Raw genomic sequence first — 20,579 nt, forward strand, 5'->3', positions numbered from 1 at the left:
GAAGATCCCACATGCCGCGGAGCGGCTGGGCCTGTGAGCCATGGCCGCTGGGCCTGCGCATCCGGAGCCTGTGCTCCGCAACGGGAGAGGCCACAACAGTGAGAGGCCCACGTACCGCAAAAAAAAAAAAAAAAAAAAGGCATTTCAATTAAAACAAATATATAATGAAGTCATCTCCCTTTGTGTGAAGAAATGTGAATGAACTGTGAATTGAAATTTAACAGCAATGTAGTTCACTACCAAAACTTTATATGTCTCAAGAGCACAACCAATTCTGAACACACTAAGATCATGTTGCTACTTCAATATTCTTGGGAATGGTGAGTGATTAGCTGGTCTATGGTTTAGGATCAGTTTCCATGCTTGTTTCTTGAGCTTCTTCTACCTCTGAGAGCTTTTCATCATCTGCAATTGAGAAAGAAACATAAAACTTTAATCAAATTTGCTTAAATTATATGTTTAATGAATACATGAAAACACTTTTATCCTTTATTAGCGAATATATTTAAACCAAAAATGGCAAAATGGCAGCCTATGACTGTAATTGACCCACACAAGTGGGTTTGGTTTTAAAAGTCTTGTTTTGGTTGTTGTTATTAGTTGAATCAAAATGCAAATTTTATGTGATAGACTTCAGCTAAAAAAAAAAAAAATCTAGGTCTTAGGCTTTTTTGCAAACAATCAGAAGATCAGGTTACATAAAAATTGGCTTTAGTCAATACAAAGAGCAAGTCCCCGGGTCCCCAAAGCACCTAGTTCATTGAGAATGCAAATGTGTTTATGCATTGATTATTTCATTCACTTATTGCCTGCCTGGGTCCTGAATTGTTACTTTATAGCAATATACTACAGTAAACCAAGAACAATTCCAAGTCTATCATGCTTAAATTTCTCTTAATTTACAAACCACTAGACAGGTATTCAAATCGTACATATTCAGGCTTTTCTGCATATAATCAGAAAGATGAACAACATGAGTACCTTCTAATGTTACCCAGCTACACTCCTGTTCTGAAACTGAAGGTGCACTCTCTTTAAAATGTATATTTTAGAAGACATGCCTCTGATCACTTAAAAATCTTCATAGACATTCATTTTGTGACTCTTGTTACTTACTTTCCAGTGTTTGCTGAAGTTCGTGGATGGTACTAAGAAGAACGTGAAACTGTTTCCTTCTCAATTCTAGCTGTGTTAATAAGAAAAAAAAAATTAATACACATTGATCTATAAACCTATACAGAACACAAAGGCTAACATATATCACATGCAAATACCTTATCTTCAACACTTTCTTTAATATGTGAAAGATGCTCTAATTCTTTTCCCAGAGCCTCTAGTTCCCTGAAAAAAATAAAATAGTGTTATATTTTGCTAATTGGGGGAAGAGAATTCATAATTAATATCTAACTTTTTAGTTAGTAAATAGTATTTATTTAAAAAATAAAAGATAAGGAGTTATAATACTCCATTATGATGAGACTTTTAAAACTAAGGGTGATTTCTTCTAAATATGCACTAATTTTCATTAAAATTAAATTTTAGATAACTTTTAAAGTATAGAAAAACTTGATAATAGGATATCAAACCCCAAGAGTTGGTAACTTTTAACATTTTGTCATAATTATTTCAAGTCTTTTTTTTTTTTTTTTTTTTTTTTGGTAAATTGCAGGTTAACTTGAAATACCCTTTGAACTTTACCCCTAGTCCTCTGAACCAGGCCTTTTTCTCCTCCTCTACTCCCCATTCAGGTAATCACTATATCATTCTAATCCTTTTTTATACATATATTTGTATCTCTAAATAACGTACAGTATAAGTATATAATACTTGGGGGGCCCTAACTTTTATAAATGGTTATTATTCTGTATGTATTTCCGAAACTTAGGAATAATTTAAAATTCATTGTATATGTCTTCTGTTTTTCTTTCACTAATTGTTTTTGAGATCTGTGTTTAAAAAGTGTTTATCTAGTTAATTCTTTTTATTGAAGATCGGGCTCTTCCTTTTGATGATGTACTCCCACAAAAATGGAATGCATAGACTAGTATGTAAACATTTATGGATAAAGATTAGTTCCTTTCAGAGTAAAACTCTGAACTTACTTTAATGTCTCATGCCTGTCTGGATGACGCTGGATCACTTTTGCCAATGCATCATATTCTGAAAGATATAAAAATGTTTACTAAAATAAGGTTTTTTGAACCTTGTTATCAAACCAAAATGTCTAACATCACAGAGCTCTCCTAATCACTTTCTTAGTACATAAAGAAGTGGAAACACTGAAGGATGGACAGAGTATCGTCAGTTTCTCTTGATTCAATTATAATTTCAAGGATACATGACTTCAGAAGTATTCCAAACAAGGATTTTACCTCCACTGTTTTTCCATTTACCTATGCCTGGGCAGAATACAAGAGGCTAGCATAAACATAAGTGAACTTAAGTCATTGATCATCAAGTGAACTGATTCTGAAGAGGATCTTATTCCCTATTTGCCCATCAAATAGAAGATCAGCAAGGTGTATATATCTATGTATCTATCTCCTACCATTAATTTCAGATCTTAGACAACAGAAAATTATACTTCTCACTCATTTCAAAGGTAAAGATCTCATAAACTTAGAAATGATTTATAGTTCAGGAACTTTGTTTCTGCTCCACTGAGAACTCCAAGATAAGTCATGTATCTCCTGTTAAGTTTTCCTATGAAATGATATGTGGCACATTTATTTAAAAGTCTCTTTAATCAATAAAAATACTGTAAATTGACATTAATTCTTAAGTAAGTTGGTATATCCTACTCTAAATTGGCCACTGCAACCTGACCACATGCATTTTAGACTGAATTCAAAAAACACCTTTTAAAAATAAGGAATTAGGAGCTTCCCTGGTGGCACAGTGGTTGAGAGTCCGCCTGCCGATGCAGGGGACATGGGTTCGTGCCCTGGTCCGGGAAGATCCCACATGCCGTGGAGCGGCTGGGCCCGTGAGCCATGGCCGCTGAGCCTGCGCGTCCGGGGCCTGTGCTCCACAACGGGAGAGGCCACAACAGTGAGAGGCCCGTATACCGCAAAAATAAATAAATAAAAATAAGGAATTAGGAATTAAATATCATCTTAATTGGCTCATTAAAAAGTAAAATTCAAGAGTCATGTACCACAGGGCTTCCCTGGTGGCGCAGTGGTTGAAAATCTGCCTGCCAATGCAGGGGACATGGGTTCGAGCCCTGGTCTGGGAAGATCCCATGTGCCGTGGAGCAACTGGGCCCATGAGCCACAGCTGCTGAGCCTGCGCGTCTGGAAGCCTGTGCTCTGCAGCAGGAGAGGCCACGATAGTGAGAGGCCCACGCACCGCAATGAAGAGTGGCCCCCGCTTGCCGCAACTAGAGAAAGCCCTCGCACAGAAACGAAGACCCAACACAGCCAAAAAAAAAAAGAGTCATGTACCACAATGTTCATTGCAGCTCTATTTACAGTAGCCAGGATATGGAAGCAACCTAAGTGTCCATCGACAGATGAATGGATAAAGAAGATGTGGCACATATGGAATATTACTCAGCCATAAAAAGAAATAAAATTGAGTTATTTCTAGTGAGGTGGATGGCCCTAGAGTAGTAGTGAGGTGTAGTGAGGTGGATGGCCCTAGAGTGTGTCATACAGAGTGAAGTAAGAAAGAGAAAAACAAATACCGTATGCTAGCACATATATATGGAATCTAAAAAAAAAAGGTTCTGAAAAACCTAGGGTCAGGACAGGAATAAAGAGGCAGACGTAGAGAATGGATTCAAGGACACGGGGAGGGGGAAGGGTAAGCTGGGACGAAGTGAGAGACTGGCATGGACATATATACACTACCAAATGTAAAATACATAGCTAGTGGGAAACAGCCACATAGCACAGGGAGATCAGCTCGGTGCTTTGTGACCACCTAGAGGGGTGGGATAGGGAGGGCGGGAGGCAGATGCAAGTTGGAGGAGATATGGGGATATATGTATATGTATAGCTGATTCACTGGGTTATAAAGCAGAAACTAACACACCATTATAAAGCAATTATACTCCAATAAAGATGTTAAAGAAAAAACAAACTTAAAAAATGCAAAAAAAAAGTAAAATTCATTGTTTTGGCAATCAGTGTATTAATTCGATATAAGTGTGATATAAGTGTGATTTTTTTTTTTTTTTTTGCGGTACACGAGCCTCTCACTGTTGTGGCCTCTCCCTTTGCGGAGCACAGGCTCCGGACGCGCAGGCTCAGCGGCCATGGCTCATGGGCCCAGCCGCTCCGCGGCACGTGGGATCTTCCCAGACCCGGGCACGAACCCGTGTCCTCTGCATTGGCAGGCGGACTCTCAACCACTGCGCCACCAGGGAAGTCCATAAGTGTGATTTTTAATAAAAAATTTTTTGGATTACAGTGTAAAAAAAAGAAAAAAAAACACAAAAGAACCCTAAGTCATAAAACCCCCACAACTCCAAAATAACCATTAACATTTTCTATATCCTTCTAGTTTTTTTTTTTGCGGTACGCGGGCCTCTCAACTGTTGTGGCCTCTCCCGTTGCGGAGCACAGGCTCCAGACGCGCAGGCTCAGAGGCCATGGCCCACGGGCCTAGCCGCTCCGCGGCATGTGGGATCTTCCTGGACCAGGGCACAAACCGTGTCCCCTGCATCGGCTGGCGGACTCTCAACCACTGCGCCACGAGGGAAGCCTGATATCCTTCTAGTTTTGCATTTGTATGTCACAATTGTGACTACACATTATATTTTTTATCTTTCTTTCAATTTACATTATAGGAGGAACAATGCCCCTGCCATTAAAATTATTTTGAAATAGTTGTTATAGACTAAAATAAGACAGACGCTAAATAAAAACAAGAGATCAGAACAAAGCTAAGCTTTATCCTCTTATTAGAAATTTAGGCAACTTGTAAATGTTTGCTTCCATTGTGCTTAATAGTGGCACAGTGGTTACGAATCCGCCTGCCAATGTAGAAGACACGGGTTCGAGCCCTGGTCCGGGAAGATCCCACATGCCGTGGTGCACCACAACCCCCGTGTGCCTAGAGCCTGTGCTCTGCAACAAGAGAAGCCACCGCAAGGAGAAGCCCAGGCGCAGCAGCACAGACCCAATGCAGCCATATATAAATTTATATATAAAAAAAAAATTCACGGGCTTAAATTCTTTTCTGTTTTTTGAAAGTAGTTCCATTAAACAAACAAAAAAACAACAAACAAAACCCTAAATAAATTACCTTTGCTCATTAACCGTAACACTATTTAAGCAAAGGGATCTGAGTACAGTAAAAAAAAAAAAAAACAAATAAAAGAAATACTTGTTTAATCAATACAGTCCAACAACAACAAAAATTTTTTTCAGCATTACCTTCCTTCTCTGCTATTTTAAAGAATAATATAGTTTTAAAGAATTAAGTTTGACTCATAATTCTTTTTTATAATTCAGGTTGATTCTAGCTGAAGGTTTTCCCTCACAATGTTAAAAACTGCATGAAAATACTAGTCAGTAAGAAAGTATTTGCACACTAAATCCCACAAAACCCTTACCTTGGCGATTTTTTCGTATTCGTTTTGCTTGAAGAATTTGCTTTTTGCACTCAGCAATTTTTTCATGTGCTCCAGCAATGCTACATTCTATATAAAAGGTTATTTTTTTTAAAGATAGTTATAACAACATGTATAATCTCCACCCATTTTCAATTTTAAAATATGTTTTTAAATTAAGTTTCATTGCTAATAAAATAGATGCTGGCATTTAAAAAATAGCTGTAACTCAAAGTATTACATATCATTTTAGAAAACATTCTTTCAATTAATGTTGTTATTGTTATTATTTTACCACTAACCAAAGAAAAATGTTAGCAGATATTATTTCCCTTAGACCATAAAAATTACAATTACAGATAGAAACAACAATTAAGCTTCCTTACCTATTTCTTTGTAAATTTTTTCATAATTTTCCATTTCTCTGAGATTCATATCATATACCAGCAAAGTTTTGCCCATTGAAAATTCACATTGGGACAGTGTGCTCAGCATACGTTGGTACTGGCTGTATCTAACAAAAAAAAGAGAGAAAAAGAAAAAAGATTTTTGTGGATTTCCAGTTGAAGTATTATAATACAGGCACAGATTTGCCAAGTAAATTATACAAGTTCTGAGAGAATAATTTTCTTTATTTAAAAAAAAAATTAGAATATCTGTCCCTTATGTTTTCTTTTTCCAAATGTGGTTTAGTTGAATATATAAACTGTATCAGTTACAAATGCAAAGACGGGACTGTAGATCTTAGCAATATAAGCTTAATTCAAACAACTATTTGTTGAATTTTGTTTAAAATCCTTTTTAAAATGTTTTAAGATGGTTTTTATCTTCACAATTCTGTTCTCATAATTTTTTCACTCTATACAATTATTTATGTGAAAAGCTAGATCAAATGATGAAAAAAAATTTAAGTTAAAAAAATTATCAAAAATATAAAAGCTTGCAGCAACTTTTATTAGTATGTTAAAAAAAGAAAATTTCATTTAGATATTTTCTTACGAAACACTCATCTGCTTTTAAAGGTGACCAAAGTAATGAGTCTGAATTTCACCTTCATTTCTTACCACTATGCCTTCTGCACATTTTTTTTTTTTTTTTTTTTTCAGTACGCGGGCTTCTCACGGTTGTGGCCTCTCCCGCTGCGGAGCACAGGCTCCGGATGCACAGGCTCAGCAGCCATGGCTCACGGGCCTAGCCGCTCCGTGGCATGTGGGATCTTCCCGGACTGGGGCACGAACCCGTGTCCCCTGCATCGGCAGGCGGACTCTCAACCACTGCGCCACCAGGGAAGCCCGTTCTGCACATTTTAATAAACATAAAGCAGGCCTCTGAAGAGAAGGCCAGAAAAGTCTACTCTGGATTAACAGAGTTGACTCCATTGAACATTTAAGGTGAGTGAAAATCTGAAATATTAACAGGACTGTATATATGGTCTAAAAAAAAAAAATCACACCAGGACATTAGTATAGAAACAACAGCAAAATGAAATACCCTTCTTCCTGGGATCCAGAGTTGCACCATTTAATGAAACTTTTCACTAGCAGATTAATTCTCCGATCATCTCCAGCACCATCTCCATCAATTAGGAGACGCTTCCGTATGACTTCGTCTGGAGGAAAGAACAATGTGAATTAAAATGACTGTCTGGCTCTTGTTAACTTTCGGGGAAAATAACCAATACCATTACTTATTCATTAATCCAAAAGAAAATTATTGAAATGTAAATGTACTTAATGCCACTGTACATTTAAAATTGTTAAATTTTGTTAGGTTTTACTATCATATATATATGGAAAGTTATTAAGTGTTCGTGTCAGGCACTGTTTTAGGGGCTAGGGTTATAGCAGAAAAAAGCCTTGCCCTCACAGAACTGGCATTCTACTACCGGATTGTTGAGTAGAAATAATTTTCGGGTACTACCAGGGAAATAAGCCAATAATTCTCGGAGAACTTTTTTTTTAAAATCCTGTTCAGACAGAAGGAAGTCTAAAGCATTCATGTCTCTGACTAGTGTGAGGTACTGGTAAAAGGAAAACAGAGAAAAGAAGATTTAAAAGATGTAGTGGCAGAAGAGGAAAAGAGAATGAGATGGGTCAGAGAAAAAAGGAATAGGTTTTTTTTTTTTTTTTTTTTTTTTGCGGTACGCGGGCCTCTCAGTGTTGGGGCCTCTCCCGTTGCGGAGCACAGGCTCTGGACGCGCAGGCTCAGCGGCCATGGCTCACGGGCCCAGCCGCTCCGCAGCACGTGGGATCATCCCGGACCGGGGCACGAACCCGTGTCCCCTCCATCGGCAGGAGGACTCTCAACCACTGCGCCACCAGGGAAGCCCTGTTTTTTTTTTTAAGTGTAATTTTTAAAATAAATTTATTTTATTTATTCATTTTTGGCTGCGTTGGGTCTTCGTTGCTGCACAAGGGCTTTCTCTAGCTGAGGCAAGCGTGGGCTACTCTTGGTTGCGGCGCGCGAGCTTCTCATTGCGGTGGCTTCTCTTGCTGCGGAGCACAGGCTCTAGGCGTGCGGGCTTCAGTACTTATGGCACACGGGCTCAGTAGTTGTGGCACACGGGCTATAGAGCGCGGGCTCAGTAGTTGTTGCGCACGGGCTTAGGTGCTCGGTGGCATGTGGGATCTTCCCGGTCCAGGGCTCTGAACCCATGTCCCCTGCATTGGCAGGCAGATTCTTAACCACTGCACTACCAGGGAAGTCCCCCAAAAAGTGTAATTTAGTTATTATATCTGTAATGTTTCTTTCCCCATGAGGACTTTTTTTTTTTAATAAGTCTGTCTCACTTTTGTTCCAAGGAAAAGAAAAAAGAGAAAAAGGAATAGAAAAGCAGTGCAGATGATAATGATGAGTAACAGGTGGGGCCCCAAAGGGTCTGCCTGGCAGCCCTGACCTAGTGTTCTTCCTGGACAAGATAGTGCTGGATCATAACAAGAGAAACGCAAATTGAAACCACAATAAGGTATCACTTTAATCTATCATATTGGCAAAGATCAAAGACCTGATAATCAGTGATGGCAAAGGTGTTGAGAAATCGCACTTACGCACACTGATGGAATGCAAACTGGTACACTCTTTGCAGGGCAGCTGGCCAATAATACAATATTCAAAACGCACATACCTTTCTGACCCCACTATTCCAGTTCTAGGAATTCATCCTATAGATACATGTGCACCCATGCACAAAGATAAATGTAAAGGGACATTCTTAACAGTGCTGCTTGTGGTAGAAAGATTGCAAACCTAAACATTCACCAGTAAGAGACTGGGTAAATTATGAAACATTCATTAAATGTAATAATATGCAGCCAAAAGAATAGTGTGGATGTATATACTGATATCAAAAAAATCTCCTTAGATATGTTAAATAAAATGAAAACAAAACAGGTGCAGAGAAACAGTTTGCTGCCATTTGTGTAGAAAAGGAGGAGGCCATGTGTGTATATGTGCGCCCGTCACATATATGTTTGTGTATTCAGAGAATATCTTTGGAAGAATCCACAAGAAACTGGTAACAGTGGCTGTTTCTGGTGAGAGGGATTACAGATATAGGATGAGAAGGGATTTAATTTTTATATGACTTTGTAGGATTTGTTTTCTTACCATGTGCGTGAATCTAAAAAAAATAATTTTTAAAGTGTGAATAATTCCTGGAGAGCCTGCAGGATGAATACAGAAAAATCTTTAAACAATAGTTCCTGTGTGTAGGCAGAAGTATTTCTGAGCGCAGGTGCAACAGAGATAAACTTTGGAAGGCAGATGGCTCCAGTTTTAAAATCTATTCTGTGACATCAGATAAACATTTTTAGAATTAGGTATTGTTCTCAGAGTCACAGCTTTGACAGATGGCTCAAGCTACAGATTCATCAAGTGTTTTAATTTTACACTTTAAAATATAAACTAATGCTTTCCGTATTTAACCACCAACAATGTTATTTGAGGAGACTAAGGACAAAACACAGTCCCTGAAGAGATTAAAATGCAGAAAATGAAATTGATTTTCTAAAATCACAAATGTTTTAACTTTGTTAAAAGTAAACATTCAGTGGGTGAGCAATCCAGTGGTCAATTGAGGCTCTTTAGTTTCTTTTTGATCTCTTCATCTCTAATCTTCCAAGCCCCCAAGAAACCCCATCTTCCTCTCAGATACCCAGGCACCCTACTTTATTGAGGACCAGGGATTTCAAATGTAAATGAATTCAGGGAATAGGGAGTAAGGAAATTGAGGAGTAAGTACCTAAAAGGGTAAGCTATTACCAAAGCTGGCTCTTCAAGAGATTTGTAAAGTTTGGTGACTAACTAAAAATGTTTCAAATACATTTTGTGATCTTGTCAGCTGTATACTTAAGATCTGAGCACTTTTTATATATGTATGTAATATCCTAATTACAGAATTTTTTTTTTTTTTTTTTTTTTTGCGATACGTGGGCCTCTCACTGTTGTGGCCTCTCCCGTTGCGGAGCACACGCGCAGGCTTAGCGGCCATGGCTCACGGTCCCAGCCGCTCCGCGGCACGTGGGATCTTCCCGGACTGGGGCACGAACCCGCGTCCCCTGCATTGGCAGGCGGATTCTCAACCACTGCGCCACCAGGGAAGCCCATAATTACAGAAAATTTTGAAAAATGTTTAAAGCATTGTACAGGCCAAATAAACTTGGGAAAAAGGTTTGTCAGGGCCCACCCTATGTCTTGTTCATTCTGTTTGCTCTCCAGCCTCTCACACTGTGTCTTTACATTTCTGATGCTCAATAAAGATTTTTAAATTGGATTTGTGGTGCCTGCCTGGGACCATCTGCCCTCCAAAGAGTTTGTCTCAATAAAACACTAACAAGGACTAGCAGCAACCATCTTATTTTCAGGTCCATAGCAGAGATTTCCCTTCTTGTACAAAAGACAAATATTTGATCAATGAGCAGATGTGTCCGTAGGTACCGGACTAAGTTCTGAGGACATGAAGTAAAGACCTGAGCTCCTTCACTCTAGTTGGAGAAGTAACACCCATATGAATACACACACACACACACACACAGAGGAAGCTGGGATTGTTAAATGAGTGACACACACAGCAGGAGATTAAGAGGAGAGCTTCCTTTAGCTTGGGGGGAACAGGGAAAGAGGATTTTGAGCTGCTCTTTTGATACTTGAAAACCATCAGTCAAAAAAGCCAAAAGGCATTTTAACAGTATCTATCGAAATTTCAAATAATATGGCCTCTTTGACCCAAAAATCCTAGATATACTTGCCTATATGCAATATGACATGTTCATCAACAGGGGGTTAGATAAATTTCAACATAAGAATATGATGGAATACTAAGAAGCGATAAAAAACAAAGAATGAGGAAACATCTGTGTACTGGGAGAGAGAGAGACCACTTAATACAATTTGTTAAAAGTGTAAGGTGAAGAATCATATTTATGGCATGCTTCTTTTCATATAAAAATGGGGGGAAATAAGAATATATATTCACGTGTTTATATTCACATAGATATCCTGGAATGCTATACAAGAAGCTAATAAAAGGGGTTACCAAGGAATTGGGGCAGTATCAGTTGGGGAGCTGGAGGACAGGCTGGAAGATGGGGAAATATTTTTTTATATTATTTGATTTTTGAACCATATAGGTACTCAAAATTTGTTAGCTGTTGTTTGAAAAAGAATGCAAGCTATAATTGTGGTGATGGTATCATAGGTGTTTGTATATGCCCAAACACATCAAATTGTACACAATACGCGTAGTTCTTTGTGTATCAATTATACCTCAATAGAAGTGTTAGAAACAAAGAAAGCAAGCTAAAGTTGTTTCCCTACTCCCCATCCCCACCCACCCCCAGCAGGCAGGGAGAAAGCTGTGAGCTAAGGCAGAGGTGTGGAATGCAAGGCTGGATCTGGCTGTGAGTACTCTAGGACAATAGGGAGGCTGGATGTGTGTGAAGACAGATATCATCATCGAGACCCAAGTTCATAAAGGCAGTTAGAGGTCAGATTATGGGAGTCCACACTAGTAAATGCCATCCTGGTAGACTTGGACCTTCCTGGAAGGCAACAAGTTGGAGTTGCTGAAGATTCATGGCTGGACTTTCTAGGAGGATCAAGTTGAGGGCAGAGTGTACAAAATGGAACGCAGCTGTGAAGCACCTAGGAGGCTACCAAAGCATAGGCAGTAGGAGCTAAAATGCCATGAATTAAAGCAGAGATTAGAATCGCAGGTCCCGGAAGGCAAATTACGAAAGGCAGGGGCCAGGGCCAACACTGGCCGACACAGCACAAGGAGAAGTGCAGTCTGATGAGTTCTGGTGAGGGGGGGGATTCGCTGTCCAGGCATTCACGGATCTTTCTCCTACGTCAGTCCTATCCCTCTTTTGTCTACAGAGCATTTCTTCACAGCCAGACCCTGGGCCAGAAGTCAAAACCTGGGTCCAACGTTCTGGTTAGTCCACAGTGTTTACTTTGTGTTTGTGACCAACTTTTAACTTCACCTCTAAAAATGGGAATAAAACTATCCACTTCATAGGACTGCTGTGAAACTTTATGGAAATAAAAGTGTACAGAGGAGCATGATGCCTGTTCATTGTAGGAAAGAAAAAAAGGAAAAAAAAGTTATTCTTATCTTCATGCTAAATTTAATTCACAATTTAATGTTAGAAAGTGAGTGTATGTTGGAGATACATCTATAGATACATCTATATACCCATGTAGATATATTAGGCATACAAAGTTTTGTCCAGTTATGATTTCTCACAAATTTGCTTGTCTCAAGCTTTGTACTGTAAGGTCACGATATTTCTAGCTTAAACTGCATAGGCAGTTGCTGCCTAGGAAATTCTCTGGGGATGAGTATGATTGAAATAACATACATAAAGTACAGAGCACAGCTCCAACAGCAACAAAGTAAAACCAAAGGGTAAGTTGCCAGTTTGAAAACAGCCTCTGTTCTTTTTAAATTTAAAGATGGCCAGCTGCTGACAGTTCCCAGCGTGTATGATACCAGCATTGTTATTTTTAATGGTACCTCCTCAATTAGCTCTAGATTGAACACACCTAAACATGTTCTGTTTACTATATACATCGACTTCATAAATTGTTATCATGCTGAAACTCTCTGTAAGCAATCTGGATGCTAACATTAATCCTGGCGGGCCTTGGCCCACCTGTAAAAATGGTGAAGATGGCTTAGAAACTATTTCAGTGATGTTATCAACATCATTCCTCAGTTGTCCCAATTACTTTCTTAACTGACCACGAGGATCAAAACCATCTGGGAAAAGCCTTGAAACCAAAATACCTAACATCTGCTCTGAGAGTGGTGGTTTTCCACCTAATTTTAGGCTCGTAGGAAGATTTCCTACTGGATTCAGTTGTATGTGTGCCATAATTATATCTACAAAATGTCTGCCATTCAAAAATCATTTTCAAATCAGTTATGACACATGCATGGCAACAAGCAAATATTTACTCAAAAAACTGGGATGTATTTTAGACCCTTTCCTGTCTTATATGCCACTTTCTACCTAGAAGAAATATGTCAAGAAGTCCTTTCAAAGGGTTAGATTTTAATGCCCGATTTTCCATAAACAGGCTGGAAGAAATGACTGCTTTACAGTCACTAAACCAACTCTCCATTTCCAAGCCTCTGGATGGATGACACAAACATCTTAGGAATTTTCTCATTTTAGTGTGGAAAGGACAATCTCTCCTAAACCCAGACTAACACGGCTTTCAAAACCCCTAATTGTTATTCCCTCAAAGTGGCTATTGAAACCTTGATTACAAAACAAGTTTTCATACCCTCTTGGAGCAAATACTGAAAAAAGGAAAGAGAACAATTTGGAAGATAATGGTGGGCCAAGTTCCAAAACACTTACTTTAGGGACATGTCAAGGCTTGACAACCAGTGATAAGAGCCTGTTGTGTAACTTCCTCCTAGGGCTAAGCTACCGCCAAGCGTGCCTGCCGATCTGCTAGACCGCACAGCTCCCGATCTCACCTGCTTTCAAGAAATAGCAATTCTGTGATCTAACAGTGAGGGTAAGCATTTCCTTTCTGAAGGCAGTTTAGCAAGAAATTCTGCAGGCACACAAGCACACCACTGGCTTTTTCTTGGTGTTCCTAAACACTCTGGATCCAAACTGAAAACCACAGGAAGGGATAACGAGATAAGATTACACAGGAAAAAACAGCTAGCTACTAGGAAACCAATGAGGCAATATGTATTTTAATTAAGAATACATATACCCTTGACCTGTCTTCTAGAAATGATTCCCACAACTGTACAAAGACAACTATACATATATCTCCAGTCATACTATTTGTAAGAGTAAAAAACAGAAAATAAAAAAAAAATGTTTACAAGGGGTTTAATTAAAAAATATATATAACAGAATATCACAAAATAAGGTAGAAAAAGCTCCAAAAGAACTCAAAGATGTATCATTGATTATGGAAGTATAGTTCAAAAGAGCACGTAAACGTTTGTGTAAAACTTTATACATGCATACCGGCACACCAACTAACATATACATAATGCTTATAATATGCTAAGTTATCCTCACAAAAGCCCTATAAAGTGGATATTACCCCTATTTACCAATGAAGGCACTGAAAGTTACTTGAAGGAGTAAAGCTGGGACTCAAACTCAGGAGTTTGACGCCCGAGGTGTTTTTTGCCTTTTATGGCATTTAAAAACCATTCTGGAAGAGTACACAAAAAAACACCTTACACTAATTACCTCTGGGAAGTGGGATTAGCAGTGGAAGGTGAAGAGGGGAAGGTTTTCACTTGTCGCTTGGTGCATTTCTTCTTGAATTTCCTAACGTGTATTATTTGTCTTCCTCACAGTATCAACAGTTGTTATCTGGATAGAGAGCTTATTGGTCATTTTGAGGTATTTTTCTTCACTTTTTTTGAAGTAAAAATTCTCATCAGTGTTCTTTAATAAATCTATGCTGTGTTAACAAGAAAAAAGAAAACTGGCTTGACTTGACCTATTAACTAGAGGAGAGACTAAGGCCATGTAAAAACAACGTGTGTGTAGATTCCTCTTAAGAGTCATCACTAGATCACCATCGCTTATGGGTTATTAAGCTGAATTACATATATTCCATTGTGTTGGATTCCTCCTGGTAAAATAACACCTAGCCCCTCCTTTCAAGGAGCTTAAAATCATTAAAACAACTTTTAAGGCCAACAATGTTAAGACACAAAGAAGTCAGGTGGAAAGAATAAATAAGATGGTTTGATTCTTCCATGTAAATATGGATCTCTCGGGAGACACTTAGGCCCAGTCTAAATAAATTGCTGATACCAAAGTAAATTACATAAACCAAAATTAAATTAAACATTAAAAAAAGAAAAGCAAAAAAATGAATGTTGAAGGCCTTTGTTTTTCTCTAGATTTATTTAAATGTTTATAGAGTATGGCCCTAATAAAGTCAAGGTTGAAACTCCAATCTTGCTTTGAGATACCTTTTATCTTGGCTAAAGAAGTATTGTTTTATATTTGAACTGCTTCAGAAACCCCTGTGCTGGGACCACAGACGAGGGCAAAAAGTGGTCAAATCCATTGGCACTAGTGAAAAAAAAAGCCAAGCAAACTCCTTGGCCACAAATGTCTAATTAACTTTCGATCAGCAATTGAGATTGGAATAGCGGCAGCAGCAGACACTTAGCGTTTGTACACTCCTTTATTTGATGACCATAACTCTTGTTTGTTTCCTTTCACTCTGAAAAGTGTCCTCGTTTGGACAATCAATTAAATGGTCACTCAACTTCGAAGTGCTTTACATATGTTAATCACGCTTCATCCTTGAAAACACCCTATAAAGTATGTATTATTGTCTTCCTTTTACACATGAGTAGTGTCACCTCTGGAGTCAGAGGAATATATACACAATTACATTATTAGAAAAGCCATAGTGCCATTCCATTATTCTGTCATGTTGTTCATGGGCATGTTAAAAACCATTATTTCAAGTTTTAACAAGCATATTATCCATGCATGACACTTTCTAATTTAATAAACAACAACAAAAAAACACTGTCAAAACCAACAAGCTCTATGAAATGGAGTGTACAGCCACATCCTGCTCCCACGCCCCTTCTCATCTCCCATCTGTGGCTCTGGCATATCAAGATATACATCTAATGTTCTCTGTACTGAAAAAAGTGCTTCTGAAACACTTTCTATCAGAGTACTAACACTGTTTAACACCCTTTAAATTAACACATACAAAATACAAACTGTGAACATAGTTTAAATTAACAAAAACAACATCTAAACTGTTTTCCAGTTAGCCAGAATGCTGGGGTGGCAACAGAGGAGAGTGGCTTTGCCAATAACTAGCTATATGACAGTAAGCCACTAACTTCCCAGGACTTCCACTTGTCCATCTAAAGGCAACGGTATTGGTGATAATATTTATAGTTCAGTATCTATAGGTAACAAGATAGCGTCTCTCTCCTTCCCTTTGAGGAGGGCAGTTCCTCCAATTAACCAATGTGTCCTTGTACAGGAAATAAAGAGGTTCTCCTCCAAAGGCTCCTAGTCCAATTGGATATGCAAACCCAGATGTAAGGACTACACAAAGGCACAGCACCTTGCCAGGCACTCAAACTTGGAAGAGGACATCAGCCCTCCTCTAGTCTCCAGAGACAGGTATTGGAACTTCTTCAAGACCTTTTCAGGAGGATGATAGAAATATGGAGGCCACCCACTCCTCAGTCCTCTCCACTGTCATGTCATCATCCTAATCCAAGCCCACCTTGGAGTACTTCTCGTTGGCCTCCCTGTTTCCATTCTCGCCTTCCTAGAATCCATTCTCTACACAGCAACCCAGAATGATGCAAAAGATGTATTGTATCACTAACTCTTCTGCTTGAAACCCTCCGATCACTTCCGAGTGCCCACAGAAGACAACCTGATCTCCTTTCCATGGCTTGCAAGGCTCTGTTTATTTCTCTGACCTCCTTTTGCATCCCACCCGTCCTGGTCCACCTGGATCCAGCCCCAGTGGCCTTCCCCATCTTCCTTAAACGGCGCAGAGCTTGTCTGCACCTCAGGCCTTTCCACTAGTTGTTGCCTATCTGGAATACTTTCCTTGGCTCTTCACGCAGTGGACCCCTTCAGGTCTTAGCGTAAACATCACTTATCAGAGGTCACACCTGAGCACATGATTTTAACCTAACTCTCCACAGCCCTCCCCCATTACTCTCTTATTCCATCTAGTTCATTCTCAGAACCAAATTATGCTCTTTCTCAGAAATTATCTTACTTACTTGATTGCATGCTGTTGCTTCCCTCCCCCAAGTAAGAGTCGGGTCTTCCTCTATACAGTCTATTGTTATAACCAGCACTGTGCTTGGGAGGCATGCAATAGGTATTTACATTATGTATCACTCACTCCTGCTTGAGTCTTACCAAAAGCTCAGCTGAAGAAAATCAAGTTTACCGAGATTACCTAAAGAAGTTGTGGCTTGTCCTTTCCTCTATTGTCTAGATAATTCTTAAAACAAAAAAAGCCCAAAAACCTTGCTCTGAAGTAAGGCAGACCAGCAGAGCTCTTCACCTAAACCACATGGTCTATCTGCTTTGGAATGCCTTTCTAAGTTGTGATTTAGCCTTCTTTGACCTAGTAAGGCATGTGCTAAGAAACAGGTTTATGATCCTCAGTGCTGAAAAGAGGTTAAGGATATGACACTGGCTTTTGTTTATGAGGACCCTAAAGAGCAGCTTATTTTTTAGTGTTTAAATTAAAAAAAAAAATTTAAAAAAAAAAAACAAAAAACCCCACTGCTTGTCCTGGGTATCTAATGTTGCCTTCCTGCTCTCATGAACACTAGATCACAGGATGGCCTAGGTCCTGCCTCTTGGTATGGACAGCTAGGGTAACAAGTCACTTGCACCTTTAATTAACATACAGATTTGACCCCCTGATTACAAGGATCACCCCACTTCTAACTTCCTCTTGTTTTTACTAGTCTTTTTTTTTTGTTTTGTTTTTACTAGTCTTGATCTTCTTTTGGCCTTGTTTCCTCATCCATTTATTTTAACGTTTTCTCATTATAATGAGCTGCTTTAAGTATTTTCTGGAATATGCCATATAAGTAAATTAAGTATTAAGGGCTAGAGCAGAAATATACATAAGATAATATGGTTAATAGGTTAACCTACTGAAAGATCAACTGGTTAAGGGCAGAGAATATTTGATGTGAGTCCTGAAGAATAAATGGGTGGTCACCAGGCAGAAAAGGCAGGGAGTGGCAACCTGCACAGATAAAAGAGAGGGAGAAGGCACAGTCCTCATCAGAGGAAAGTGGAGGAGAGGCAAGTAAACCAACTCTTACATTTAATAGTATTTACTGAACATTACTATGTATCAGATGCAGTGCAAAGCACTTCACAACTTTTACTGCATCTAATTCTCAAAACCAGCCTATGAGGTAGACTGTATTATTATCCCCATTTACAAGGAATGAAAGTAAGGCTCAAAGAGGTTAATTAACCTGCACAAGGTCAGACTGCTTTTAAGTGGCAGAGTGAGGATTCTGATGGCCTCTTTGGATGTAGGGAGTATTTGACTGCAATCAGTGCATTTACTAGAACTAATCTTCCCTCTCCATTTCCCTTCTGACAAAACCTCTCTCTCCCCTGCCGTTGTCTACTTCAATGAATAGAGAAGTTTCCAATCAGAAACCAGGGATAGTCCTCGGCCCTTCCCCTCATATCCATTCGCTCTCCTGACATTTGACCTCATAAATTTCTCTCCCACCTGTCTACTTCTCTGCAGTCCCTCTTGGTCCCAGCCTCTATCATCTCTCACTAGGACCAGGGCAGCTGTAGCTGAGAGACAGGATGCACAAGGGGGAAGAGGAAGAACTCTGAGCCAGATTGCTTGATGTGGAGCTCAGGCTCTATAACTTGCTACCTGTGCAACCTGGGGCAAGTTACTTCACCTCGTTGTGTCCCAGTGTCGTCTGTAAAGTGGGGATAATAATTAGAACATGCTTGACATACTAACATACTATATAGATGTTAGAAAGGAGAGAGGCCACTTAACTCCTCACTTTCCCTTCCCCTCATCACATAGTAGAGTGTGGTGGTTGTTTTTGATGCAAATCTGATAACATCCCACCAATGCTAAAAAAACTTTTAATGGTTTCCCACTCCCCTCAAAAATTTCTGGCTCATAACTTTCTAACTTCTAGCCAATACTTACTATCTTTGAGTTCTTCCAATGCTTTGTGGCCTTTGCATAAGTAGTTCTCCACCTGGCATACCAATCCAACTACATCTAGTTATCCTTCAAAAAACGGGATTAAGAGTAACTTTTTCAGGGAGGCTTTCTGATCTCTGAGAATGGATAAGCAATCTTTGTTACATGCTTCTACGGTTCCGAACCTTGAACTTCCTCTGTAGTAACGTTTGCCACCGTGAAAACTAATTATCTCCTGTGTTTTTCCCACCAGACTGTGACCTCAGAGGAGGAAAAGGTCTTGCCTGTTGGTTCTGGGCTGTTAAGCCCAAGGCCTAGCCCAGGTGGGATAAATATCTACTGAATAAATGAAACTGGAATGAAGCGAAGTTTTAACTGGACCTTGAAGAGACTTCACTTCATTACTCCTCATCATGATCACAAATTTGGGCCTATTACTCCTCCCCCCAGTGGCCTGGTCCTTCAAGGTGGAAACTCTGTCTACCTCCCACTCTTCAGAAATGGCCTCTCTGTAGGCATCTAAGGTTACTGGCCACTCTTTCTTCAAATAGACCCTGCACCCCTAGGTCCCCCTTCCCAAATGTCAAAGGACTTCCTTACTCCTTAACTGGATACCTTCTTAGATTCTCCCTCCAGTTGCCCATCATGCTTGTCCACCTTCCCCAAGGTGTCACTCTATTTCTGCTCTCAATCTGTAGACCACCCCCTGGGCCCCTCCTTACATGGAGGGACCTCCTAAACTGTCCTCACAACTTTCCCGAAACCCAGCCCCTGCCTCTCCCCCGACTCCATTCCAGCAGACAAACCACCCTCCCCAAGACATACAAAGGAATCTTCTAGTGTCCTGATCTACCCTAGGTGGCCCCATCCCTATACTGGCTTCTCTTAATACCCCAGGCACAGTCCCTGGCTGTCCTCTGGACACCCCGTCCACATCTACTCTTTTTAGATACTGTCCCCAGCTCCCTCTCGCTACCCCCAAGCTAGGACTAGTTCTCAGGCCTCAGTGCAATCCACCCCATGGTCTGGGGGACCTTCCCAATCCGTCCAGAGGACTCCTCCAGGTGTCACCCTCTGTGCGCTGACACCCCTGGTACTATTGTCCCGGGACTCCCTTCTTTCCGACTTGGCCCGAAACTCTCGGCCCATCTCCGGAGTTCCCACTCCCTTTCAGCTCTCCAAAGGTCCTCCGGACCCCCGGCTGCAAGGCCTCCACCCCTTCCTCCCCTTCGCCGCTCCTCGGGCCCCATCACCCCCACTCAGTGCTCCCTCACCACATCCTCCAACAGCCTGGACCCCTTCCGGGTACCATCCGCCAGCGCATAGCTGCCGGCCTCCCCGGGCCCCCACGTGTGCTCCCGGCCCCTCGACGATCCTCCCAGCGTACCCTCCCCACGCCCCGCGCGGCCTCGGGAGAGCGGGCCTCGGAGTTCGCGGGGCTCCGAGGAGAGGCCCAAAGGCTCGGGGGAAGCGGCCGGGAAAGCCCGGGTCTCCGAGGGGCCCGATCGGGGAGGCCAAGGGGCTCCCGAAAGCGGCAGGGGAGGCCAGGGGTCTCGGGGGAGGCGGCGGCGGGGGCCGGGGAGGCCGCGCGGCCCCGGGGATTGGGCCGGAGCGGCAGCGAGCGGGCCTCACCGTCAGTCACGGCTCCCATGGCGTGCGCGGCGGCGGCGGCGGCGGCGCAAGCTGAGGCGGCGGTTGGCGGCGGCGGAGGTCAAACTCCCACAATGCAGCCGGGTAAACAGCCATGGAGGAGGAGGCGGCGGCGCCCGCGGCCGCCCGCTCCGCCGCCTGAGCCGCGCCGACT

General features: G+C 40.9%; 1 protein-coding gene and 1 long non-coding RNA gene across 4 annotated transcripts; one reads left to right on the forward strand and one right to left on the reverse strand.

The window, feature by feature from the left end:
• Nucleotides 1-198: 198 nt before the first annotated feature.
• On the reverse strand, nt 199-20,536 carry THOC7 (THO complex subunit 7). Its single transcript, XM_027121304.1, has 8 exons — nt 20,408-20,536; nt 7,052-7,169; nt 5,947-6,074; nt 5,564-5,650; nt 2,103-2,160; nt 1,275-1,341; nt 1,117-1,186; nt 199-405 (listed from the first exon to the last, which is right to left on the reverse strand). Exons 1-8 carry the CDS (start codon nt 20,424-20,426, stop codon nt 338-340), a joined length of 615 nt encoding a protein of 204 aa, XP_026977105.1. The 5' UTR covers nt 20,427-20,536; the 3' UTR covers nt 199-337.
• On the forward strand, nt 6,785-19,259 carry LOC113628069 (uncharacterized). Of its 3 annotated transcripts, none has more exons than XR_003435863.1 (4): nt 6,785-6,951; nt 13,491-13,585; nt 14,403-14,448; nt 16,076-16,416. It is a non-coding gene; the product is annotated as an uncharacterized LOC113628069 (long non-coding RNA). The 3 variants fall into 3 exon arrangements; XR_003435864.1 differs by lacking the exon at nt 6,785-6,951 and adding an exon at nt 19,029-19,259 and having other exon boundaries at nt 13,429-13,585; nt 16,076-16,218; XR_003435862.1 differs by lacking the exon at nt 6,785-6,951 and having other exon boundaries at nt 13,429-13,585.
• Nucleotides 20,537-20,579: the final 43 nt, after the last annotated feature.

The sequence above is a fragment of the Aethalodelphis obliquidens genome, unplaced genomic scaffold, assembly GCF_003676395.1.
Source record: "Aethalodelphis obliquidens isolate GAN/ISIS:26980383/991018 unplaced genomic scaffold, ASM367639v1 scaffold22, whole genome shotgun sequence".
In the NCBI taxonomy this organism is placed as follows: Eukaryota; Metazoa; Chordata; class Mammalia; order Artiodactyla; family Delphinidae; genus Aethalodelphis; species Aethalodelphis obliquidens.

Excerpts from the sequence above, each read along its gene's own strand:
- THOC7 (XM_027121304.1), bottom strand. Across the intron at positions 5,651-5,946 it reads AAAAATTTACAAAGAAATAG|AATGTAGCATTGCTGGAGCA; the intron begins GTAAGGAAGCTT and ends CCTTTTATATAG. Across the intron at positions 1,342-2,102 it reads GACAGGCATGAGACATTAAA|GGAACTAGAGGCTCTGGGAA; the intron begins GTAAGTTCAGAG and ends TATTTTTTTCAG.